Source organism: Neofelis nebulosa, chromosome 3 (genome assembly GCF_028018385.1).
Source record: "Neofelis nebulosa isolate mNeoNeb1 chromosome 3, mNeoNeb1.pri, whole genome shotgun sequence".
NCBI lineage: Eukaryota > Metazoa > Chordata > Mammalia > Carnivora > Felidae > Neofelis > Neofelis nebulosa.
The window spans coordinates 173,889,743-173,913,975 of NC_080784.1; the positions used below are offsets into that span (position 1 = coordinate 173,889,743).

Consider the following 24,233-nt stretch of genomic DNA (forward strand, 5'->3'; position numbering starts at 1 on the left):
TTTGTCTTTCTCTAATTTCACTTAGCAGAATACCCTCCAGTTCCATCCACATAGTTGCAAATGGCAAGATTTCATTCTTTTTTGATTGCCGAGTAATACTCCATTGTGTATATATACCACATCTTCTTTATCCATTCATCCATTGATGGACATTTGGGCTCTTTCCACACTTTGGCTATTGTTGATAGTACTGCTGTAAACATGGGGGTGCATGTGTCCCTTCAAACCAGCACACCTGTATCCCTTGGGTGAATGCCTAGTAGTACAATTGCTGGGTCGTAGAGTAGTTCTATTTTTAGTTTTTTGAGGAACCTCCATACTGTTTTCCCGAGTGGCTGCACCAGCTTACATTCCCACCAACAATGCAAAAGAGATCTTCTTTCTCCACATCCTCGCCAACATCTATTGTTGCCTGAGTTGTTAATGTTAGCCATTCTGACAGGTGTAAGGTGGTATCTCATTGTGGTTTTGATTTGTATTTCCCTGATGCTGAGTGATGTTTAGCATTTTTTCATGTGCCAGTTGGCCATCTAGATGTCTTCTTTGGAAGTATCTATTCATGTCTTTTGCCCATTTCTTCACTGGATTATTTGTTTTTTGGGTGTTGAGTTTGAGAAGTTCTTTATAGATATTGGATGCTAACACTTTATCTGATATGTTGTTTGCAAATATCTTCTCCCATTCTGTAGGTTGCTTTTTAGTTTTGCTGATTGTTTCCTTCACTGTGCAGAAGCTTTTTTATTTTGATGAGGTCCCAGTAGTTCATTTTTGCTTTTGTTTCCCTTGCCTCCGGAGATGTGTTGAGTAAGAAGTTGCTGCGGCCAAGATCAAAGAGGTTTTTGCCTGCTTTCTCCTCGAGGATTTTGATGGCTTCCTGTCATACATTGATACCTTTAAAGTCTTATGTAAAGGGGTGCCTGGGAGGCTCATCGGTTAAGCATCTGACTTCAGCTCAGGTCATGATCTCACTCACGGTTTGTGGGTTTGAGCCCCATGTCAGGCTCTGTGCTGACAGCTCAGAGCCTGGAGCCTGCTTAGGATTCTGTGTCTCCCTCTCTCTCAGCTCCTCCCCTGCTCACACTCTCTCTGTCTCTTCCTCTTTCTTTCTCTCTCTCTCTGTCTCAAAATTAAACATTAAAAAAAATTTTAATAAAATCCTATAAAAAAAGAGTTACAAATTGAAAGTTCAGTAATGCTGGCTTTTATATTTACTTATGTGGTTGTGTTTACTAGTGTTCTTTATTTCTTCTTACAGCTTTAAGTTACTGTCTGGTGTCCTTTTATTTTAGCCTTAAAGGACTCAGTTTAATAGTTCTTTTAAAACAGGACTACTAAAAGTGAACTCATTAACCTAGTGCTAAATTTTCCCCTTGTAAGTAGTCTCTTAAAACATTTACATAGAATATAGGCAAAGAAGTATGCATATATTATCATCATATGTTTTCTCCCCTGTTGATGCAGTAAAGCAATAAGTCCATTGCCTGCTTGAGAATCATCCTAGGAACTTACTGTAAACAGAACTTACCCTAGATGTCGATTTAGGTTCCCAGTGATTCTAATGTTCATCCTGATTTGAGATTCACTTTTACTGAGAAATTTGGGTGTTCCCTTCAGATATTTTGTGTATTAAATGAATATACAGTAACAAGTGGAAAACAGCAAAAATAGTTTGAGATGTGACTGCTTAGCTGAATGCCTGGTTAGTGTGCATATCAGCCTCATAGCACATGCAATTCACAGCCATGTCACAGCAGAATTACATGCAAATCCTAGACCTACATAGTTTGTAAACAGTCAAAATGGGAAGACTTTGCTGTCCCCTGCTTTCCTCATCATTGCTGGGCAATGACACATGTGAAGTCCTCTAAACGCTTATCAAATACCTGTAGAATGAATCTTTACATGCCTCAGGAAACTGTCAAACTTTCTCATATTAAGCTATGTTTTCATTTTTAATGTTTTGTTTTATGGTTTAGTTTATTTATATTTTATGTTTATTTTGTTATTTTCAGACAACAGACCTTCCCAATAAAATATTTAGTCCATTAAACAAAACACCTACGTTTAGTCTCTTTTAATAGGCAAATGTTTATCATTTAGGTGCCTGTGGTTCATGCTTGAAGTTTTAATGACAAAGAATGAAAACAATAGCCATGCCTTTATGAAGAAGATGGCAGAGAACATCAAGTTAACAAAAGATGCCCAGTCTCCAGATGAATCCAAGACAAATGAAGTAAGATATGTGTTAGGCTAGTGGGTATTTAGATCACTATAGGAAAAAATATGATGGTCCTTGTCCCATTTTTTTTCTTATTACATAATATATGTTAGATTACAGAATGTTTATAAAAATATATATTTATGGTCAGTTTTATTGTATTTTGTTACAGTTGAGTTCTATTATTTGAGGAATGTTTATTACCCTGAAGAAGGACATTAAAACTTCTACAGAGTAGGGGGATAAAAATTAATAAAACTTACTACTCTGCTATCTTATGAACCTTTTAGTAAGTTATACACAAGTAGATATTCCTTTTCCTTTGGTTTGGTTTGGTTTATTTGGGTTTTTTTGTTTTAATTTAAGTCCAAGTTAGTTAACATATAGTATAATAATGGTTTTAGGAGGTTTGTTTTTAATGCATACTTGGACTTCATGTTAATTAAGGTAAAGGTTTTTTTGTTTGTTTACCAGGAGGCTACATAAGAAGTGCCTGACACAAATGTAAAATGTTGAAGGAATAAATAATACCCACAGATCCCTCTTTTACTTCATTTTGTACATTGGCTAGAATTGGTGCTTGTGGTTATTTTGTACTACTGAAAGTTACATATGATGTTTCTTTTTTCCTCCCTAGAAACTTTATACAGTATGTGATGTGGCTCTGTGTGTTATAAATAGTAAAAGTGCTTTGTGCAATGCAGACTCACCAAAGGATCCAGTCCTCCCAATGAAATTTTTTACACAACCTGAAAAGGTAATTTTTTTCTCCTCATTGTTCTACCACACTAAACTGATTTTTTTTTTTTTTTTTTAATGTTTGTTTATCTTTGAGAGAGAGAGGAGGGAGACACAGAATCTGAAGCAGGCTCCAGGCTCTGAGCTGTCAGCACAGAATCCAACATGGGGCTCAAACCCAAAAACTGTGGGATCATGACCTGAGCCAAAGTCAGATGCTTTAACTAACTGAGGCACCCAGGCACCCCCACACTAAACTGATTTAAATTTCAGTTACCATGAACTCTAGTGGCATATACTGGATTGTCTTGAGTATAGAGTATAAAAAATACCTCTTTGTAGTTGTATCAAGGAATGGGGGATTGTCTTCCAAAGCCAATGAACAAGTATCATTCTCACCTTACAGAGTAGGAGAATGCAAATCAAGCTTAGTGGTAGTATTCTTATGTGAGCTATTCCTTTTGGATATTTCTAGTATGTAAGAGGAATTTTCAGATCTTAAATTATTTTAATCTCACTTTATTAAAACTAGTTTGTCAGATAAGGAATAAACCAAATGTTTGAGACATTCTAAATCTATATACATCTGTATATGAAATAAAATGTTAGCATTAATGGAATTGGCCTTGGCAAATGATAAACCTGTATTCTAATCAACTGCTTCTAACTTGAGGGACTTTAGACAAGTTAACTCTTCTAAGCCTCAATTTCTGTCTAAAATGCAGGTGATAATACATATGATTATTAATATTACATCTAGGTTTTTAAGAGTTTGTCACATAGTAAACATTCAACAAATAGTAGTAATAACTAATACACAGTATATTTATTCTGCTATCAACAAATTAAGTTTTCCATGTAAGTAAATTTTCCAGCTAACTAAAGCTCTTTGTTTTTCTGAATCGGAATTTAAAAACTTTTTTTTTTAACTCTTCTATTTACCTCCTTCTTTGAGGAAGTATTTTGAAGTTTTAACTTTCCTGTGCTTTGTTTAAAAAACAGAATCTTTTTTTTTTTTTTTTTTTTTTTTTTTAATTAAGTAGTCTCCATGCTCATTGTGGGGCTTGAACTCAGAACCCTGAGATTAAGAGTTGCATGCTCTACCGACTGAGCCAGCCAGGTGCGCCCAGAAGCCTAAGTACCTTTAATTGGAAAAAATACGACATTTAAAAATTTTTTATGCATTTTCAAACCTGAAGATATGCTTCAGAATATTCAGGGTAATACCGTTCCTAAGAGTATTTTACAGAAGAACATACCAGGAAATGGAGCTTCCTACTTTGAATGCCATACTTTGCCAAAAATTTTAAACAGATTTTCTTTAATGATTTAGTATTCAGCATTTACTGTGCCTGGTTTTTGTTAGGAATAATAAAGATTGCAAAGTTATTGCCCTCTAATTGAATTTACTGGTTTTTATAAAGAGTCATATATAAGGGGTGCCTGGGTGGCTCAGTTGGTTAAGCTCAGATCATGATCTCACAGTTTGTGAGTTCGAACCCCGCATCAAGCTCTCTGCTGTCAGTGCAGGGCCAGCTTCAGATCTTCTGTCCCCCTCTATCTCTGCCTCTCTCTCTCTAAAATAAACATTTAAAGATATAATGAAATAAAATTTCAAAAAATAATCGTATGTGAGCTCTTGAATTTAAATTTACTTTATTGTTGACCTAAGGCTATCGTGATAAGAATAGTACCCAGATATAATCTTCATACAATAACTATCCCATGAACAAGGATTAAATTGTTGTGTGGCACCTGGCTGGCTCATTCAGTAGAGCCTTCAACTCTGGCTCTCGGGGGACTCTGGATCTCAGGGTTATGGGTTTAAGCCCCATGTTGGGCATGAAGCCTACTTTATAAAAAAAAAAAAAGAGAGAGAGAGAGAGATGGGGCACCTGGGTGGCTCAGCTGGTTAAGCATCCAAGTCTTGGTTTTGGATCAGGTCATGATTTCGTGATTCATGAGATCAAGCCAACTTTTTTTTTAAATAAAAAACATAAAGGGACTCCTGGGTGGCTCAGTCAGTTGAATATCTGATTTGGCTCAGGTCATGATCTCACGGTTGGTGGGGCGGGATCTGCTTGGGATTCTCTCTCTCTGCTTCTCCCCCTCCCATCCCCACCCCACCCCCATCTCTCTCTCTCTCTCTCTCAAAATAAATAAACTTTAAACAAAATAAAAAATAAAAAGAATTAAATTGCTGTTTGTCACTATACCTAACTTTAGTTGTTTTTGTTTTGATATCTGAAACTTAGTGTTTTTAGCCTTCTTGAAAAGAACTAGTTTTTTCTGGTTTCAGTGAACAGCTTTTCTCATTTTTTTTTAAATTTTTTTTAATGTTTATTTATTTTTTGATAGACAGAGTGTGAGCAGGGGAAGGGCAGAGAGAGAGGGAGACACAGAATCAGAAGCAGGCTCCAGGCTGTCAGCACAGAGCTGGATGTGGGGCTCGAACTCACAGACTGCGAGATCATGACCTGAGCTGAAGCCGGACGCTCAACCAACTGAGCCACCCAGGCGCCCCTCTCATTTCCTTTTCTAATATGTTGCTTTTAATCTGGTATAAATTCAAACACTAGAAGATTAGGCATATTAAGATAGTAAGCCTAGTGAGGCTATAGTATATCTTCGTGAATAAAGTGGATGAACTTTGGTGCCTAGGCTTTGTAACGATTCTTGTAGCTGCATAAAAGCCTTTGTGGGGGGAAAAAAAAATGAAGGGAGGAAAGAAAAAAAGATAATAACTTTGCCTGGAACACATGCCAAAATTGTGACTTCTTTATAGGCACATTTAAGCCATCTGTTCTTTCCTGTGACACTAGTATGAAGGTAAACTTAGAAAAGAAAAAATAATTTTTAAGTGATATTGCTTAACAAATTAATAGACTTCAAGGCACCTGAATGTCTCAGTCAGTTGAGTGGCAGACTCTTGATTTCAGCTCAAGTCATGATCTCATGGTTTGTGAGATCTAGCCGCACATTGGGTTCTGTGAAGTACACAGAGCCTGCTTCTGATTCTCTCTTCCTCTCTCTCTGCCCCTCTCCAGTTCATGTTCACTCTCTCTCAAAATAAATAAATAAACTTGAAAAAAAAATTTTTTTAAATAATGAACTTCTTGGTCATAGTAAATCATTTTACTTATGTGACATCATTGTGGTTTATTTGTGCGCTGTTCCCAGGATATTTAACAGAAGCATCAAAGGATTCTTAAGTTCTGTGTAGATAAAACTTTCAGGAGTCCATCAGTGTCCACATTAGGTGGACAATTCACTGAATGATATTTTGACAGTATATATACCTATGTGATTTGGACAGTCTTATGGTTCTAAGAAACACAATAGTAGTTTGGTTTTTTTTTTTTATTTTTTTTTTAATGTTTTATTTATTTTTGAGACAGAGCGAGACAGATCATGAATGGGGGAGGGTCAGAGAGAGAGGGAGACACAGAATCCGAAGCAGGCTCCAGGCTCTGAGCTGTCAGCACAGAGCCCGACGCGGGGCTCAAACTCACGGACCGCGGGATCACGACCTAAGCCGAAGTCAGATGCTTAACCGACTGAGCCACCCAGGCGCCCCAAGAAACACAATAGTTTTAATTCAAGTGGCAGATTTTTTTTTCAACGAGGATAACTTTCTTGAGATCCAGGGAGGAGTGATTTTAGTGAATATTAAGTGCCTGAAATATGCTCTGTACCATTTTGGATGTTTTGGGATCCCAAAAGAAGTCGATTTTATAATAGAGTAGAGAAAGTAGTTCAGTTAATAAACTGGAGCCTTGTTTGCCCTGGACTGTATGAAAAAAAAAAAAAGTGTGTTTTATTTAAAATATGATTTAAGTAATTGAATTCTGATATTCTTAATGTGCTATTGAATTAAAGCTAGACCTAATGATGTAGTTCATTTAATATGCTTTATTTGAACAACTGATATATATATGCTAGCCCAAATGTAATTGTTATTGTAAGACACAATGCCTGAGAAGTCTTACTTGGACAGTAAAAATAGACATATTCACTTTGATTTTTTTTTTTTTTTGATAGGACTTCTGTAATGACAAGAGTTATATTTCAGAAGAGACCAGAGTGCTTCTGTTAACAGGAAAGGTATTATGTAGTAGATAATTTGGAAATCTTTATTGCATGGGTATATTATTTCTGCTATTCTTAGAAATAACCTTTAAATGTCCCATGGATTTTTATGTTCCTGATTCTTAGGGATCATATTGTGAATTATAGCATCTAAGGCATTTGTACTCTCAGGCTTTCTTCTGCCATAAATGACCCTTTTGAATTACGGCCATGTGTTCTCATCAGTACTAGTAGGCTTCAAGTTACTTAGAATCCACAAAGCAGATTTTCTTGAAAAGTGTCATAATAAATTTAGATATGTAATATTGAAAGAAATAATTTTAGAGTATTAATGAGTTAGACAATTAATATTCTATAAAAGTAGCATGACACCTAACATAAAAGAGAAGAGAAATTTAACTTTTGAGAAAAAGTGCCTAAACTACTATATACATTTAATTGTTTATTCGTAAGATATTTTATTATGTCTTATTTATTATGTACTTCGCATTGTTTCAGGGGCACTTTTCATTTTGATTGAGCAATAAGGAATAATTAATTGCCTAGTTATTTTTAAGTAGAAGTAATGCTTGTGACTTGTATTCAAACCCAATTTTGCAAAATTATCATTTCTAATAAATTTAGGATTTAACTTTCCAAAGTAACAACAATTCCGTGGCTTAGGCTAAACAGTTTCTTTTACATGTGTCTAAATTTATATGAATGCCTTATAGTAAGGTATAAAATAACATGCATATGTGTAACTTTTAGCCAAAACCTGCTGGAGTACTAGGTGCAGTAAACAAGCCTTTATCAGCAACAGGAAGAAAACCATATGTTAGAAGCACCGGAGCTGAGACTGGAAGCAACATTAATGTAAATTCAGAGCTGAACCCTTCAACCGGAAACCGATCAAGGCAAGTTTTTTTCTCCAGTTGTTTGTGTTACTATCACTCACTAATTGGTTCATCTTTTAAAAGATTTTTTTTTTTTTTTAACGTTTATATATTTTTTGAGAGACAGAGCACGAGTGGGGGTGGGGCAGAGAGAGAGGAAGACACAGAATCCGAAGCAGGCTCCAGGCTTTGATACTTGGTTGATCTTTTAATTTTTACCTAAAGCACTATATCACAAAAATGGACTTTAAGAAACATTTTGGTATAAAATAATGGCACTGAGTTTCAGTATAATTAATGATGGAAATTCAGTGTATTATTACCTTGTGAAACCATGTAACATTCTAAGTGTAAAAAAGTTAAATGGGGGGCACCTGGGTGGCGCAGTCGGTTAAGCGTCCGACTTCAGCCAGGTCACGATCTCGCGGTCCGTGAGTTCGAGCCCCGCATCGGGCTCTGGGCTGATGGCTCGGAGCCTGGAGCCTGTTTCCGATTCTGTGTCTCCCTCTCTCTCTGCCCCTCCCCCGTTCATGCTCTGTCTCTCTCTGTCCCAAAAATAAATAAAAAACGTTGAAAAAAAAATTAAAAAAAAAAAAAAAGTTAAATGGAACAAATGTAAGAATTTCTAATATATTATTACTAATGTATATGGAAATGTTTATATAAGAAAACACAGGAAAACTATGAATATATAACCGTTAAATAAATTGAATTTTTATGCTTTTTAATTTTTAATTCAAATTAATATAGCATGGGTTAAGATAACATTGTTATGACATTTCTAAGGACTAAGAATATTCCATGCTTATTTTAACATGTCACATTTTTACCATGTTAGCTACTACATAAGTATTTCCACCAGGCGCTACTCTTAAAAACACTAGAAATTGAAGCTTTTAAAGATTTGATTCTTACTCCTGAAATTTTAAGTATAAACTCAGTTGGTATTGTTTTAAACACATTTTTAGCAGTAGAACCCCAAAATATAAAGTAAATTAACATGGAACATCTGTGGTTTACAGAAATGGTGGGTCTCCAGACACCTCCCCTCTGGCCTGTTCTTCCAGCCTCCTTCCCTTGCAGAACATTAAGAACACAGACCAGAGGGGCACCTGACTGACCCTTGATTTCGGGTTTGTAAGTTTCAGCCCCACAGTGGGTGTAGAGATTACTTAAAAATAAAACCTTAAAAAGAAAAAAAAAAAAAAAAAAAGACTGGAAACAACTATACTATACACTCATCTATCACTGTATTTTTGTTTTGTTTTAGGGTTTCCCACACACGAGAGAAAGTCTTAGAATAGTTTTGTTATTTTATTTCTTGATAACTAATCTTTCTTTCGGGTGGTTTTAGGCAGCCATTTGTGTCTTTCATTAGTAAGGTTAAATGGCACCAATAACACCATATAATAGACCAATAGTCTGTAACCACAGAAGATTTGAATTTTGCTAATGTTGCTTCACTTGACTGAACTTCTGTTTCCTTATTGCTGTAGTGGGAGGGTAAACCTTCTGTCCAAGTGGTGAAATAAAGAAGCTTTGGTTTATTTTTCTTCAACAGGGAACAGAGTTCAGAGGCAGTAGAAACTGGAGTTAGTGAAAATGAAGAGAACCCTGTGAGAATTATTTCTGTCACTCCTGTAAAGAATATTGATCCGGTAAAGAATAAGGTAAATTTTAAAATTTAACAAGTGGATTTCTCCCAGAGATTCTTATTACAGTTTCATGGTAGAGGTTAAGAAACCCACACTGGACAAGTTAATATATACTACATTTTTTTTTTTTTTTTTTTTTTTAACGTTTTATTTATTTTTGAGACAGAGAGAGACAGAGCATGAACGGGGGAGGGGCAGAGAGAGAGGGAGACACAGAATCGGAAGCAGGCTCCAGGCTCTGAGCCATCAGCCCAGAGCCCGACGCGGGGCTCGAACTCACGGACCGCGAGATCATGACCTGAGCCGAAGTCGGACGCTTAACCGACTGAGCCACCCAGGCGCCCCTATACTACATATTCTACATTTTATATACCACCTCTTGGCTATATTTATTGTGCTTCACTCTCCAGAAAATCAGTCTTCCTATATCCGCTCATTTCAAGAGTTTATGTGGTCACCCATAACAGTATCCTTCTCCCACACTTCTGCTCTCAAAACTTGAAAGACTAGGAATTGAGAGTTTTTGAGATCTTACTTTCAAGAGTTTGTTGGCTCCTGTGGTGAGTGTGTACATTATTAACAGCTGCATTCTTCATTGTTGACCTTATAATTAGGGCACCTAATTTTCTTAACAGTTGTAGCAGGAGAGAAACATTGGTAGGAAAATCAGACCTGGCTCTGCCAGTCACTAGCTGTGTGTTTACTTAGGCAGATTGCTTGACTTCTCTGGGCTTCCATTTAAACTGTAGAATGAAATTGATTAACTTACCTCAGTAGGAATGGCACGGAAATACTATTGTTTCTTTTCCCACAGAATCATACTCTTGACACATTTACTTTTTATTGCCCACCATACACACATCACACACACACACACAGTATTCTTCAAAGGTTTTAGGAATCCCTCTCAGGTACATAAAATACAGGGCTGTACAGTTATTCCACAATAACTGAACTGTCCAACTCAAGCTGAATAGATGAGGATGCATTTTTATATCAGTCACTATTCAACCTCTTCCTATTTATTATCAGAACTTCAGTATTTCAGTAGATTCAGATAACAGGGAGCCTCTCACTGTCAGAACTGTTGGAATTCAGAAGCCAACAGACTTAAGTATTGTGGGGTTCTTGTTAGAATTAAACAGTCTTGAGACTTACATACAAAAGTGCATATTGCCACAGACATCCATTTAAACATACTTACCATGTGCATTAAGAGGTGGTATAGGAATAAATATTTATTTTTAGGTTTATTTATTTATGAGAGAAGGAGAGAGGGCACAAGTGGGGAAGGGGCAGAGAGAGAGAGAGGGAGACAGAATCTGAAGCAGGCTCTGAGATGCCAGTGCAGAACCCGACACAGAGCTCAAACTCACGAACTGTGAAATCATGACCTGAGCTGAAGTTGAATACTTAAGCAATGAATCACCCAGGCGCCCCAACATCAAATTCTGTGTAAGATACAAATTGATGTTATATGTCAATTATACTTTATAATGGAAAAAGATAGGGTTGCCTGGGTGGCTCAGTTGGTTAAACGTCCAACTTCCACTCAGGTCATGATCTCATGGTTCATGGGTTCAAGCTCGTGTCAAGCTCTCTCTTGTCACCACAGAGCCCGCTTCAGATCCTCTGCCCCTCTCCCACTTGCATGAGCATGTGTGCTCTCAAAAATAAATGAACATTTAGGGGCGCCTGGGTGGCCTATCAGTTAAGCATCCAACTCTTGATTTCAGCTCAATTCATGATCTCACAGTTCATGAGTTCAAGCCCCACATCAAGGCTCCACACTGGCAGTGCAGACCCTGCTTGGGATTGTCTCTCTCCCTTTCTCTGCCCCTTCTCTCTCTCTCTCTCTCTCTCTCTCTTTCTCTTTCTCAAAATAAATCTTAAAAAAAATTTTTAATAAACATTTTTTAAAAATAGAAACAGTAAACAACATTTAAATTCTAATTTTTGAGAAGCCAAAATGTTACTTTCTAATTAATCTCTGATGCTATATTGTTCCAAACCCTTATTTTAACTTTTTCACACTTCCAAAGAATGTTTTAACAAACTTGCTGTCACCTTGAACACACAGGGCTTGTATTTTGACAAAACTTAATCACCTACCAGTCAGATCTCCCATAAGTTGATGTTATTTCTTTCCAGGGGGTCTGAGTCAAAAGTCTTGTAGTCTCAAAAAACTATCTTGTTGGTATACTAAAAGAAGATAAAGATCTAAGAGAGTGTTTCTTGCTAACCCAATTTTTCAAAGAAATTAATGCATAAACCAATTTATTATGTATATAAAAATTATCCAGCAAACTATGCATGTCAACAAATCAGGACATTTTCTCCTGTTATTTACTCTGAGAGGCAAATCAAATTATAATATGAAAGATGAGTAAGGGAGGTAGTTAAAAGAAGCAAGACTCGTCCCATGGATTCAGGCAGGCGATGCTGCCAGTATTCCTCTTTAGGAGTCTTCATTTTCTGTATACCTATGGCTGACCAATGGATTTCCTCTTTCATTTGCCTTTTATATGAGTTCTTTAGACATATGCACATAATGTTCATAAATATGTAAATACAGTCATGTAGAGAGTCATGTAGTTATGAGAGAGGGTACAGGATGGCAGAGAGAGGGGGAGATAGAGAATCCCAAGCAGGCTGTGCACCAGCAGCACAGAGCCCAGTGTGGCATTCAGACTCACAGACCGTGATATCATGACCTGAGCCAAAATCAAGAACCAGTCGCTTAACCAAATGACCCACCAGGTGCCCCAAGTCGCGTACATGATTTTTAATGCAATATTTGTTTCCTTTTAAAAAGCCTAATCTTTGTTAATTTTTTTCTTATCATTTTCATGTGTGTGTATATACATTAAATCTTTCCCCTTTTTTTGCCACTACAATGTTGCCTTAAATAGTAAATGTGCATTAAACATATACTGATAGTTTTATTTCTGTGGGCTTAATTCCTAGCAGTGGGATTGCTGAGTCAAAGAGTAAAGTGTATTATAGATTAGATATTTCCATATTGCTTCCTTGAAAAAGTGGAACACTTGACATTGCTACCCAGCAGGGTGTTGACCCAACTCAACTTCTCATGCTGTAGTAGTTTTAACCTTCTTGTTAGTATTCTTGCTCCCTTCCAGTCCAGTCACCATACAGCAGCCAATTTGATCTTTTTAAAATGTAATTTGAATTATGTTTGTCCTGTCTTGAAAGTCCTTCAGTGACTTTCATTAGCACTTAGAATGAAATCAAATTTCTTAACCTGTCCTGTAAGGCATTCATGATCTGGTCCATGCTTGCTTCTCCTACCTTGTCCCATACCACTCTCCCATCACTCCTTATGGTCCAAGTTCCTTATATCTTCCAAGCTCTTTCCCTCTTTTCTCTGTGTACAATCCTTCACTTTTCACTTGATGAATGTCCTGCTTTGATACTGTTTTAAAAATATTCCTGGGGTGGGGTGCTTGGGTAGCCCAGTTGGTTAAGTGTCTGACTTTGTCTCAGGTTGTGATCTCATGGTTTGTGAGTTTGAGCCCTGCATCAGGCCCTCTGCTCTCAGCACAGATCTTGCTTCAAATCCTCTGCCCCTCTCTCTCTGCCTCTCCCTCACTCCCACTCTCTCTCTCTTTCAAAAATAAAAAATAAAATACATTTTAAAATGGGATTTTATTACTTTAACATTTTAGAGGATTTAATATATTTGGTAAACAAAAAAAATTTTTTTTCAGAAAAAAGTAGGTTAATGATTGCAGCAAAAATGACAAAAATTAGAATGTGTAAGTGGAGTGAGAAATTGAAGAACTTCATGGCACAGAACTACAGAAATTTAATGCATCATAAAGAAAATAGCATATTCGGGGCGCCTGGGTGGCTCAGTCAGTTGAGCGTCCGGCTTTGGCTCAGGTCATGATCTCACGGTCCGTGAGTTCGAGCCCCGCGTCGGGCTCTGTGCTGATAGCTCAGAGCCTGGAGCCTGCTTCAGATTCTGTGTCGCCCTCTCTGTCTGCCCCTCCCCCACTCATGCTCTGTCTCTCTCTGTCTCAGAAATAAATAAACATTAAAAAAAAATTAAAAAAAGAGAAAACATACTCAATTATGAAAACATGCTATCCTTTTTAAAAAGTGATAAATTTAGAATATACCATTGATTGGGGTACCTGGGTGGCTCAGTCAGTTAAGTGGCCGACAGGGCTCAGGTCATGACTAGCAGTTTTTGAGTTCAGGCCCTGCCTTGGGCTCTCTACTCTCCATGCAGAGCCCGCTTTGAATCCTCTGTCTTCCTCTTTCTGTGCCCCTTCCTCCACTCATATTCTCTCTCTCTATCTCTCTCCTCTATCTCTATCTCTCTCTCTCCCTCCCCCTCTCCCTCTCCCCCTCTCTCTCTCCCTCTCAAAAATAACATTAAAAGGGGGAGGGGCGCCTGAGTGGCTCAGTCAGCTCAAGTCTCAGGGTTCATGGGTTGGAGCCCCACATCCGGCTCCATGCTGAGAGCATGGAGCCAGCTTGGGATTCTCTTTCTCCCCCTCTCTCCCCCTCTCCCCCACTCAAATAAATAAACAAACTTAAAAAAAAAAAAAAAAACATACCATTGGTTAAAAAGACCTTTTTGGGGCGCCTGGTGGCTTAGTTAAGTATCCAACTTCAGCTCAGGTCATGATCTCCTGGCCCGTGAGTTCGGACCCTGCATTGGGCTATATGCTGACAGCTCAGAGCCTGGACCCTGCTTCAGGTTCTGTGTCTCACACTCTCTCTACCCCTACCCGACTCATGCTTGCACGTGCGTGCACGCTCTCCCTCTCTCTCTCTCTCTCTCTCTCTCTCTCTAATAAATGTTAAAAAGGAAAAAATTTTTTAAGAAGACCTTTTCCTTTAGAATGAGGGTGATAGCAAAACCAAGTAGATTTTCTCCGCTTTATATATACCATCTGTGCATATTATTTAATAAGCATTTATTGTGTACAGTACATGTGCCAAGTACCATGGTGGGCACTGCTCTCAGGCCCTGCCCTCAAGGAGTTTACATTCCTCGAGGGATATAAGCAATGGATTAGAAGCCTTGGAATTAAGAGTGGCTCAGTTGATGAAGTGTCCAACTCTTGATCTCAGCTCAGGTCTTGATCTCAGGGTGGTGAGTTTGGGCCCCACATTGGGCTTCACACTGGGTATGGAACTTAAAAAAAAAAAAGCCATGGAATTCCAGCTCCTTTTGAATATTTTCAAAATACTTCTTTCTAGTATAGATCATTGATATTTAAGGAACTTGTGTTTATAGAATTGTTTTGTGCTCTTTTAGGAAATTAATTCTGATCAGACTACCCAGGGCAACATCAGCAGTGACCGAGGAAAGAAAAGAACAGTAACCGCAGCTGGTGCAGAGAATATTCAACAAAAAACAGATGAGAAAGTAGATGAATCAGGACCACCTGCCCCTTCAAAACCCAGGAGAGGACGTCGACCGAAGTCTGAATCTCAGGGCAATGCAACCAAAAATGATGATATAAATAAACCTCTTGGCAAAGGAAGAAAGAGAGCTGCAGTCAGTCAGGAAAGCCCTGGGGGTCTGGAAGCAGGTAATGCCAAAGCACCCAAACTGCAAGACATAGCCAAAAAGGCAACACCAGCAGAGAGACAAATTGACTTACAAAGGTAATGTACACCATTCTTTCTGAACTTTGAGTTTAGACATTTTTTTTTTTTCAACGTTTTTTTTTTTTGTTTTTTTTTTTTTATTTTTGGGACAGAGAGAGACAGAGCATGAACGGGGGAGGGGCAGAGAGAGAGGGAGACACAGAATCGGAAACAGGCTCCAGGCTCCGAGCCATCAGCCCAGAGCCTGACGCGGGGCTCGAACTCACGGACCGCGAGATCGCGACCTGGTTGAAGTCGGACGCTTAACCGACTGCGCCACCCAGGCGCCCCGAGTTTAGACATTTTATTTTATTCTTAGTATGTGCCAATCACCCCCAAGCACCTAGGCACTTGGGAATGAAAACTGCCCTTGGTTTTCCTGAGTAGGTTATAATGGCATTTGCTTTTACCTCATAACCTCCAGGATACCAATTTGAAGAGAGATCTCCTTTTTCCCTTTGGTTAATTTTTTTAAATTATTTTTGGGGCGCCTGGGTGGCTCGGTCGGTTGGGCGATCGACTTCGGCTCAGGTCACGATCTCGCGGTCCGTGAGTTCGAGCCCCACGTCGGGCTCTGTGCTGACAGCTCGGAGCCTGGAGCCTGTTTCAGATTCTGTGTCTCCCTCTCTCTCTGCCCCTCTCCTGCTGGCACTCTGTCTCAAAAATAAACGTTAAAAAAAAAATTATTTTTATCTTTTTTTTTTTTTTTTTTAATGTTTATTTTATTTTTGAGAGAGAGAGAGAGAGCATGTGTGTAGGGGGGCGGAAGGGGGGGTGGGAGACAGAAGATCCAAAACAGGCTGCAGACTGACAGCAGAGAGCTCAGTGTGGCGCTCAAACCTACGAACTGTGAGATCATGACCTGAGCCGAAGTTGATGCTTTGTTGTTTTTTTTTTTTATAAGTTTATTTATTTTGAGAGAGACAGAAACAGTGTGAGTGGGGAAGGGGTGGAGAGAGAGACAGAGACTCTCAAGCAGGCTCTGTGCTGCTAGCACAGAGCCCGAGGCTGGGTTTGAACCCACAAAACCATGAGATCGTGGCCTGGACCGAAACCAAGAGTCAGACAGACACACCAGCGCTTTTTTTTTTTTTTTTTAATGTTTATTTATTTTGAGAGAGAGAGTATGTGGGCAGGGGTGGGAGGACTGGCAGAGAGAGAGGGAAAGAGGGAGAATCCCAAGTAGGCTCCATACCCAGCCAGATGCAGGGCTCAGTCTTATCACTGAGAGATCATGACCTGAGCCAAAATCAAGAATTGGATGCTTAACCGACTAAGCCAACCAGGTACACCTCCTTTGATTAATTTTTAATTAGGATATCATATTTTAATATTTCTTGTTAGCAAGGACAATATTAAGTTTTGCTTGGTATCCTTCACATAACTACATGGGCTTTACTTAATGTAAAGGGCTGCGTTTTGGGTAAAAAAGTCTCAGAATGGAGAAGACAGAAGTCATGACACACAAACAGGTATTTCCTTCTCTTTAATTCCTCTTGTTACAATTAATTTTAATATAAGTCAACAACTTACCTTTTCCTTCACTTTCCACTGAAACAACCTCACTCTCACTGAAACAGCTGTTCATCTTTGCTCATTCTTGGGCTGGGACTTCAGCTTTTCTCCCCTGTAATGGTGGTGTTTCAGCTGGAGTTCCAAAAGTTGGCTCCTTTCATATTTGGTGTCCTGTTAGAACTTAGCCCTACCCCCCTTCTTTTTTCCTTGTATACTGGTACCTAACTCAGCTCCCCTTGAATTAGACTGTAAGCCTCTTAATTCCTTCTAGGAAAGAAACAGTTTTGATCATCTCAGGATACCCTACCATCCTGCTTCAGTATTTTCATAAAGTACCGTATTGCCTGCAGCATGTATGTTTACAAGTACATTTTTTAAGTTACCATTCATGAAATTTGAAGTTTGGAGCTGTTAAATTTTCCTATATTTTATCTGCCTCTAGATAGCATCTCATAGTAGCAGATCCAGGCCCAAACCTGATCTAAGTAATGAGTGTTTCTCCTACTCCTTTTTAGTTTTATGGACTAATAAATACAGTAATGAAAGATACTGGGGGCAAATTTAGCATTTTTCTCCTCAGATCTGCACCTTTGACCTAGAACATGTTTATAACCTCAGCCTCCTCTTTGTCATCAGTAAGACAGTATAATAATACGTTCTTCAGAGGACTGTCCTAAGAATTAAATAGATTAATAAGCATAAAGTACTTAGCAAAATGCCTTTCATAGTGAGTAAATGCTCAGTAATTGTTGTAACCATTTTTAATTATTTAATTCTAGTTTCTCTGTCCCTTACTATACTTTTCAATCATACAAAAGTTGAACAGTTTCCCTCAAGATTGCCAAGAGTTGGGGCGCCTGGGTGGCGCAGTCGGTTGAGCGTCCGACTTCAGCCAGGTCACGATCTCGCGGTCCGTGAGTTCGAGCCCCGCGTCGGGCTCTGGGCTGATGGCTCGGAGCCTGGAGCCTGTTTCCGATTCTGTGTCTCCCTCTCTCTCTGCCCCTCCCCCGTTCATGCTCTGTCTCTCTCTGTCCCAAAAATAAATAAAAAACGTTGAAAAAAAAAAAATTAAAAAAAAAAAAAAAAAAGATTGCCAAGAGTTTTCTGAAGGGTTTCTGAAATTCTGTTCTAGCTGTTCCATTACACTGTGATGTGATCATCACATCATTACATTACATCCATTACACTGTGTGTGATCACACACAGGCCACTTGAGCCACCTGACTTACCTGTCGTTAACTATCCTTTTGCCTTCTAACCAAAACATCCAGGTACATATTTAGTCCCTGAAAACACTGTCAGTAGCATCCAGACCTTGTCTCTGATTAGGGCATTATAAAACCCATTGCTACACGTTTGCTGCACCATGTGTGCCCCAACATCATTAAACAAACCAACAAAAATGGCTTATTTGCCAGAGACTGGTCTTGATTAAAAAATAGTATTGAGCCTTATTCAAAAACTAAAAATGTCTTGAGTGATAAAGCACCTTAGAAGTCTCAAGTATGCTGGTTAGTAGGTCACAGGGGGCATGTGTTAGCCAAAACACAGAGTTCTGTGATGATTCTGTATTCTCAGTGAAGTTAGATGGTTAAATTAGATGTTCATGATAACGCTGTACTGTTAATTCAGTACTTTAGATCAAGTATTTTGCACACATATTTCAGAAGCTTGATTGAACTGTTCACACTAACTTAGCAAAATATCGAAGTGCATTCTGAAACATTCTCCCAAGCTTCCTTTTATCTTTTCCTAAACCTAATACACAACTCTGTCCTTATATTCTGGCGTTATGACTTAAGCTTGGAATCCTGATGTACTCTTCAGTGAAACCGAACTTACTCCAGAAACTAAAGTGCTCATGATGCCCTCTTGCACAGAATTGAATCCCTTATAGGCCCATCAGTATTGCTCCTGATACTTCTCATTTGTTCTTTTAACAAATACTTAATAAAAGTGATAAGCATCATGCTGGGTGTTGGCAATACAAATGTATCCAATATGGATAGGTTCTTGCCCTCAAAGAGTTGATTTCCTTAGCTTGTCAACTCCAGAAGAGAACAGAAAACTTTCACATTCGGTCTGTTGACTGACACAGTAAAAAGTATAAGAGTTTTTTGGTTTTTTTTTTTAGTTTACTACATAAAACAATGAAATTCCAACACGTACTACAATGTGGGTGAACCTTGAGGACATTATGATAAGTGAAATAAGCCAGACCCCAAAGGACAAATACTGTACGATTCCATTTATATGAGGTATCTAGAACCATCACATCCATAGAGACAAAAAGAGTGGTGGTTGCCAGGGAGGAGGGAGAGGGAGTAAGTAGGCATTAGTGTTCAGTGTACAGAGTTTCATTTGGGGAAGATGAAAACATTCTAGAAATGAAAGGCTGTGATCGTATAGCAGTGTGAATATACTTAATGCCATTGAACTGTGTACCTAAAGATGGTTAAAATGGCAAGTGTTAGGTCATAAAAATTTTACAATAAAAAAATTCCTATATAGGAATAATGATAGCTAACACTAATACAGTACTGATTATGAGCCAGGCTCATTTCTAAGCTCTTTGTTAACCTTTTAAATCTTTAGAACACCTCTATGTGGTAAGTACTATCATCATTCCTAGGGTACAAGGAGAGGAAACCCGGGCATAGAGGCTCCATGTAGCTTTTGGTGTCTTTGTTTATATAAATAATGGAGCCAGGATAGGGGCGTCTGGGTGGCGCAGTCGGTTGGGCGTCCGACTTCAGCCAGGTCACGATCTCGCGGTCCGTGAGTTCGAGCCCCGCGTCAGGCTCTGGGCTGATGGCTCGGAGCCTGGAGCCTGTTTCTGATTCTGTGTCTCCCTCTCTCTCTGCCCCTCCCCCGTTCATGCTCTCTCTCTGTCCCAAAAATAAATTAAAAAACGTTGAAAAAAAAATTTTTTTTAAAATAATGGAGCCAGGATTAAAACCCAGTGTCACTCCAGAGTTTGTAACTACCATGCTGTATTGTACTTCTAAGGTAAAATTAACTCTTAGTTCTAAGGCATTACGTATACATACAAAACTTGTATAACAGAGTGCTTTAAAATACTTGTATATTGGAGCACCTGGGAGGCTGAGTCGTCAGTTAAGTGTCTGACTCTTGATTTCAGCTCGGGTCATGATCCCAGGGTCATGGGATGGAGCCCCACATCAGGGCTCAGGGGCTCAGGGTGGGATTCTCAATCTCTCTCTTTCCCCCCCCCCACCCCACCCCAAAATAAAAATAATTTTTAAAAAATGTAAAAATCTGTGAGAGCAGGGGCTCCTGGATGGCTCAGTTGGTTAAGCATCCAACTCTTGATCTCAGCTCAAGTCTTGAGTTGTGGGTTCAAGCCCCATGTTGGACTCCACACTGGGTATAGAGCCTTACTTAGACTTTTTTTTATCTGTGAGAGCAGCCAGGAAGATACTGAAGACTCAGAGCTAGTACACGGAAGCTTCCTGAAGGTGCACCAGGCAGCTTGTAGAGGATTCTTTGATATCACATTATTAAGTTTGTATATTATAACAAATTAATAATCTCTAAGAATCAATCACTTGTTTAAGCGTTACCTTTATAAAACATATATTAGTGGAATATAAGTAAACAACTCACTTATCTTTCTGTCCCAAGTTTGGAATCATTGAGAAGGAGAAATAGTCTTAATCCTAATATGGCTGATTACAACATGGAAATCACAGGCCAGGTGGCTACTAATGTCTTGCCTCTAAATTGAACAACCACAAACTAACCAGAATGGCTCTTTTTGGAGGCAAAAAACAAATCTAGGAGAGGACAAGCCCAGCACGCTGAGGTCCTCCCACCTCACCGCCCCTCACCTATTAGATGGGTTCTTCCTCTGAAGGAGGAGTTAGGTGAGAGGAGAAGCTCTTGCTTCCAGATATCAGAATGTCTCTCCTTATTAGGGCAATAGGAGTGGTGGGGATTCAACTCCTCTAATCTCTTAACAGAATTAAGCTAAATCTTTCTCCTTGTTTTTTAGTATACTAAAATGTAAGTTCACCCAGTTCAAAAGTCAGAACTTCACTGCTTATAAATTCATTTTGCCATAGTGTCCAGTAACTTTTCTTCTGTAATACCATTTTGAAATAATACTAATAACAAATTAGTTATTTCACTTTTTTTTAATGTTTATTTTAGAGAGAGAGAGAGCGAGTGCGAGCACAAGCAGGGGAGGGGCAGAGAGAGGGGAAGAGACAAAGAACCCCAAGCAGGCTCCGCACTGTCAGCACAGAGCCTAGCCCGGGGCTGGAACTCACAAACCACGAGGTGGTGACCTGAACTAAAGTCGGACGCTTAACCGACTGAGCCACCCAGGTGCCCCATGCAGTTATTTCAAATAAATAGCTCTTATTGTTTTATTATTGTAAGCAAATCCACCACTGAGTAGCAGCACCTAATGACTAAAAATGAAAATTTTTCATTGGTATTTTGTGTTTATATAGTTTATAGAAAGATTTCTTAAAACAAGCCTCAAGTGAAACATGGAAAAAAAATTGAGATTTTTAGATAATAACTATAGAAATGAAATAATTCTGGTTTGGCTTATTTTCCTGTTTACATCTTTTCTAACTTTGCTTTCTTCTACTCCCATCCCCAAGGTAAAAAGAAAACTCACTTGCAAAGGGAGAAAATGAAGGCCAAACAGAAGCAGACTCCAGCTTCTGCAAAAACTTGGATTCAAAATGTCCCTGAACAGAAATGAAGTTAACTTCAGAACACACTTTCTGCCTTGAAAACTGAAACTATTACTTCCTTTTCACATGACCACAAGTCCTTTGATGGAAATGTACAGCAGAAACTCTTGAGAGAGAGGCTAAAAGCAACTCTATCCTACCCTCCCCTCAGACTTTTCTTAGGAGAAGTCAATAATTAAGCAAATTGCTTAACACTTGGTTCCAGTTCCTGCATATCTGGAGTTTAAAGGCATAATACACCATTAATTTCCATGCTGCAGTTTTTATTTTAAAGAAAGTAACAGGATGTCCTTACACTGACACTGAAAATTCATCAATTTTAGAGCCAGGAATTCCCGTGTTACACAAGAAAAAAAATAGAAGTCTACTGAATTAATTTTTTAGAAGAAAAGAAATCAGATTAAATATTTCTTTGTTTTTCCTTTTGGAAACTTTTATGTATAATTCTTTCTGCCTGCCTACTTTTCTGCAAAAATGAGATGTACAGATTTCAGTTCCCTGCTATGAAAAGTGATGTGGTGGCAATTTTATAAATGTTGCTTTCTGATTTTTATCAGAGTGAGAAAATAATTAAAATTATTATTGATTTCATATCACTTCATATTTTGATTTCCCCTCCATTTTAGTTTAATATAATTTGCAATAAATGTACATATTGTTGTTTGTTTCGTAAAGCATATCACTTTAAAATGGTTTTTACTCCTGTGATTATGTTGGAATATTTGGAATTTTAAAGGAGTAAAGACTGCCCAGCATTTGGTTTTATAATGTTTGTCACCAGATTTTTATTATTGATGTAAAGAAAAAGTCAATTTTTTAAAATAGTTGGACTTTGGCAGCTTTGTAAGGAAAGTTGGAAGTGTTCAGGATTGCTATCAATTTTCAGCATTGTGCTGTTGGGAAATAAGTATTTTGCTTTTGTCTGCCGGTCTGGGCTCAGTTTTTATGTTTATTTTAGAAGACGACTGTTGCATCAATATATTGTTTCTTGGCATATTGTTCAGCATAGGTAGTGTGTACACTCTGTACACATCATCATATTTAAGTTTTTGCATAAAATAAATGCTTCTAGATGTCATACGGTAGTCTTTTTTAATCTTTTTATCATATTGTGAGTTTCTTTTTATGTGAAAGGGCTAAAGTCATAAAGAAACATGTTACAGTCAACTCTCCATTATCTATATAAAAGTGACTATGCCTCAGGTTTTGAATTTTGCAGTCATAACAATTTAAATCAAAATAACGAAGGCAAGTATACTACAAGAGCTAACTCAGGAGGAACTTGAAATTTGTCCTTTCTCACACGCAGAGTTGTAGCTGCCCCCCATTCTGTACTTTAGGCTCTTTCCCGGAGCTCTAACTGAATGTGTTCATTTGGTTTCCTTGCACATTCCTAGTGAGGGTTAGAGGACATTAAACGACATTTGCATTAGAACTTGGTCTTGATAGCCTCTGAGGGATGTGCAACAGTGTCAAAAAAAGAATGATTATGTTAAATGTGAGATTTGCTGGTAATAAATGTCACTTATGATCTCCTAGATAATCAAGAGTTGGCTGTATATTGACCCAGTGAAAGATGGGTCATTCTTTCAAATATGCATGTACACACATTTAGGTATCGGATAATGGTTAGGGAACAACGGATACAAGTGATAGAAAACAGTATCTTTTAAAAGGGCAGGAAAAGCCCTCTCTTCCTTATTGCCTCTTCATAACCCTTTAGAAGGAAAGTATAAAATACTGCCTCCAACATGCTGAATATCTATGCATAAGCATCAGAGAAGTCCCTCAAGGAAACAGTGGACATGTATATTTAGTAAGATTTTAAAGTGCTCTTAGCATCAGACAACTTGATTCTTAAGGCCACCAATCATATCACCAATAAAAAGCACACTGGTAGGGACCTTCTTTCTCCTTTTGATTACTCAGCATCACAGCCGACTAGATTATCTAGGGTTACTTCATATTTAACATAATGTAGCAGAACCATTTGCATCTGTTTGTGGCTGCTTAGATTTTTGCAGGAGAGGAGTTAGCTAAAAGGATCTGGTCCACAGGTGTATGTAAATGCCCCCCCCCCCCCCAATTTCATAATGTGATGCAAGCAAGTGTCTGGCACTAAGGGAAGGGAGAATAGGATAAGATTCAGATGCTAGGGGAGGGACATATAAGGGACATTTGTCAGTTTTCCTTTGAAAAAGGAAAGAGTTAAATCCCTTAGGAATTTGATATTCACATCTCAGAGAAACACAACACAAAGTGCAGACTTATATTTGAGAATTAATGTTAACCCTTTGTGTCTAGTTTGAAGCTTCTTGTATTTGTCTAAAACTACAAGCCAGAATTTTGTATCTCCTTTGATAAAAAGTGTGTATAATGTAAAGTAGTTTTGCATATTCTTGTGCTGCACATGGGCTGAATTTTTAAAAAAATTTTTTAAAGACTTGAAGCAGAACCTTGTAATTTGTGTAAATGATGAGTGTAAAATCCTACCATAAAATGCTAAAAATATGCATTGTTTCAAATAAAACCAAGAAATGCAGCATTATATAGTAGTGTGGAACCCTGAATATTCATGTACCCCCTGGTATGTCACAAGCTGATAAAATATCTTTGCATATTTTCTGTTTGGATTCTGGAGTCTGCATCTCCTTATAAGAAATCGAATGTAATCATAACGAAATCAAATCAAACCTCCTGGCTACATACTCTGATCTGACCTACAGTGACTGAGGGAGAACATAATAGATGATAAATTCTGATAGACATTTGGGAAACTTTAGAA

General features: G+C 38.2%; 1 protein-coding gene across 2 annotated transcripts in view; it reads left to right on the top strand.

The window, feature by feature from the left end:
- The window catches only part of PDS5A (PDS5 cohesin associated factor A), a 141,017-nt gene extending 117,021 nt beyond the window's left edge, over positions 1–23,996 (top strand). For both annotated transcript variants that reach the window (XM_058722798.1, XM_058722799.1), the window contains exons 27-33: positions 2,101–2,233; positions 2,856–2,975; positions 6,998–7,060; positions 7,796–7,941; positions 9,482–9,590; positions 14,869–15,221; positions 21,353–23,996. In XM_058722798.1, coding sequence (XP_058578781.1) covers positions 2,101–2,233; positions 2,856–2,975; positions 6,998–7,060; positions 7,796–7,941; positions 9,482–9,590; positions 14,869–15,221; positions 21,353–21,356 — 928 coding nt within the window. In that variant the 3' untranslated portion in view covers positions 21,357–23,996. The remainder of the gene's footprint in view (positions 1–2,100; positions 2,234–2,855; positions 2,976–6,997; positions 7,061–7,795; positions 7,942–9,481; positions 9,591–14,868; positions 15,222–21,352) is intronic.
- The last annotated feature ends 237 nt before the right edge of the window (positions 23,997–24,233 follow it).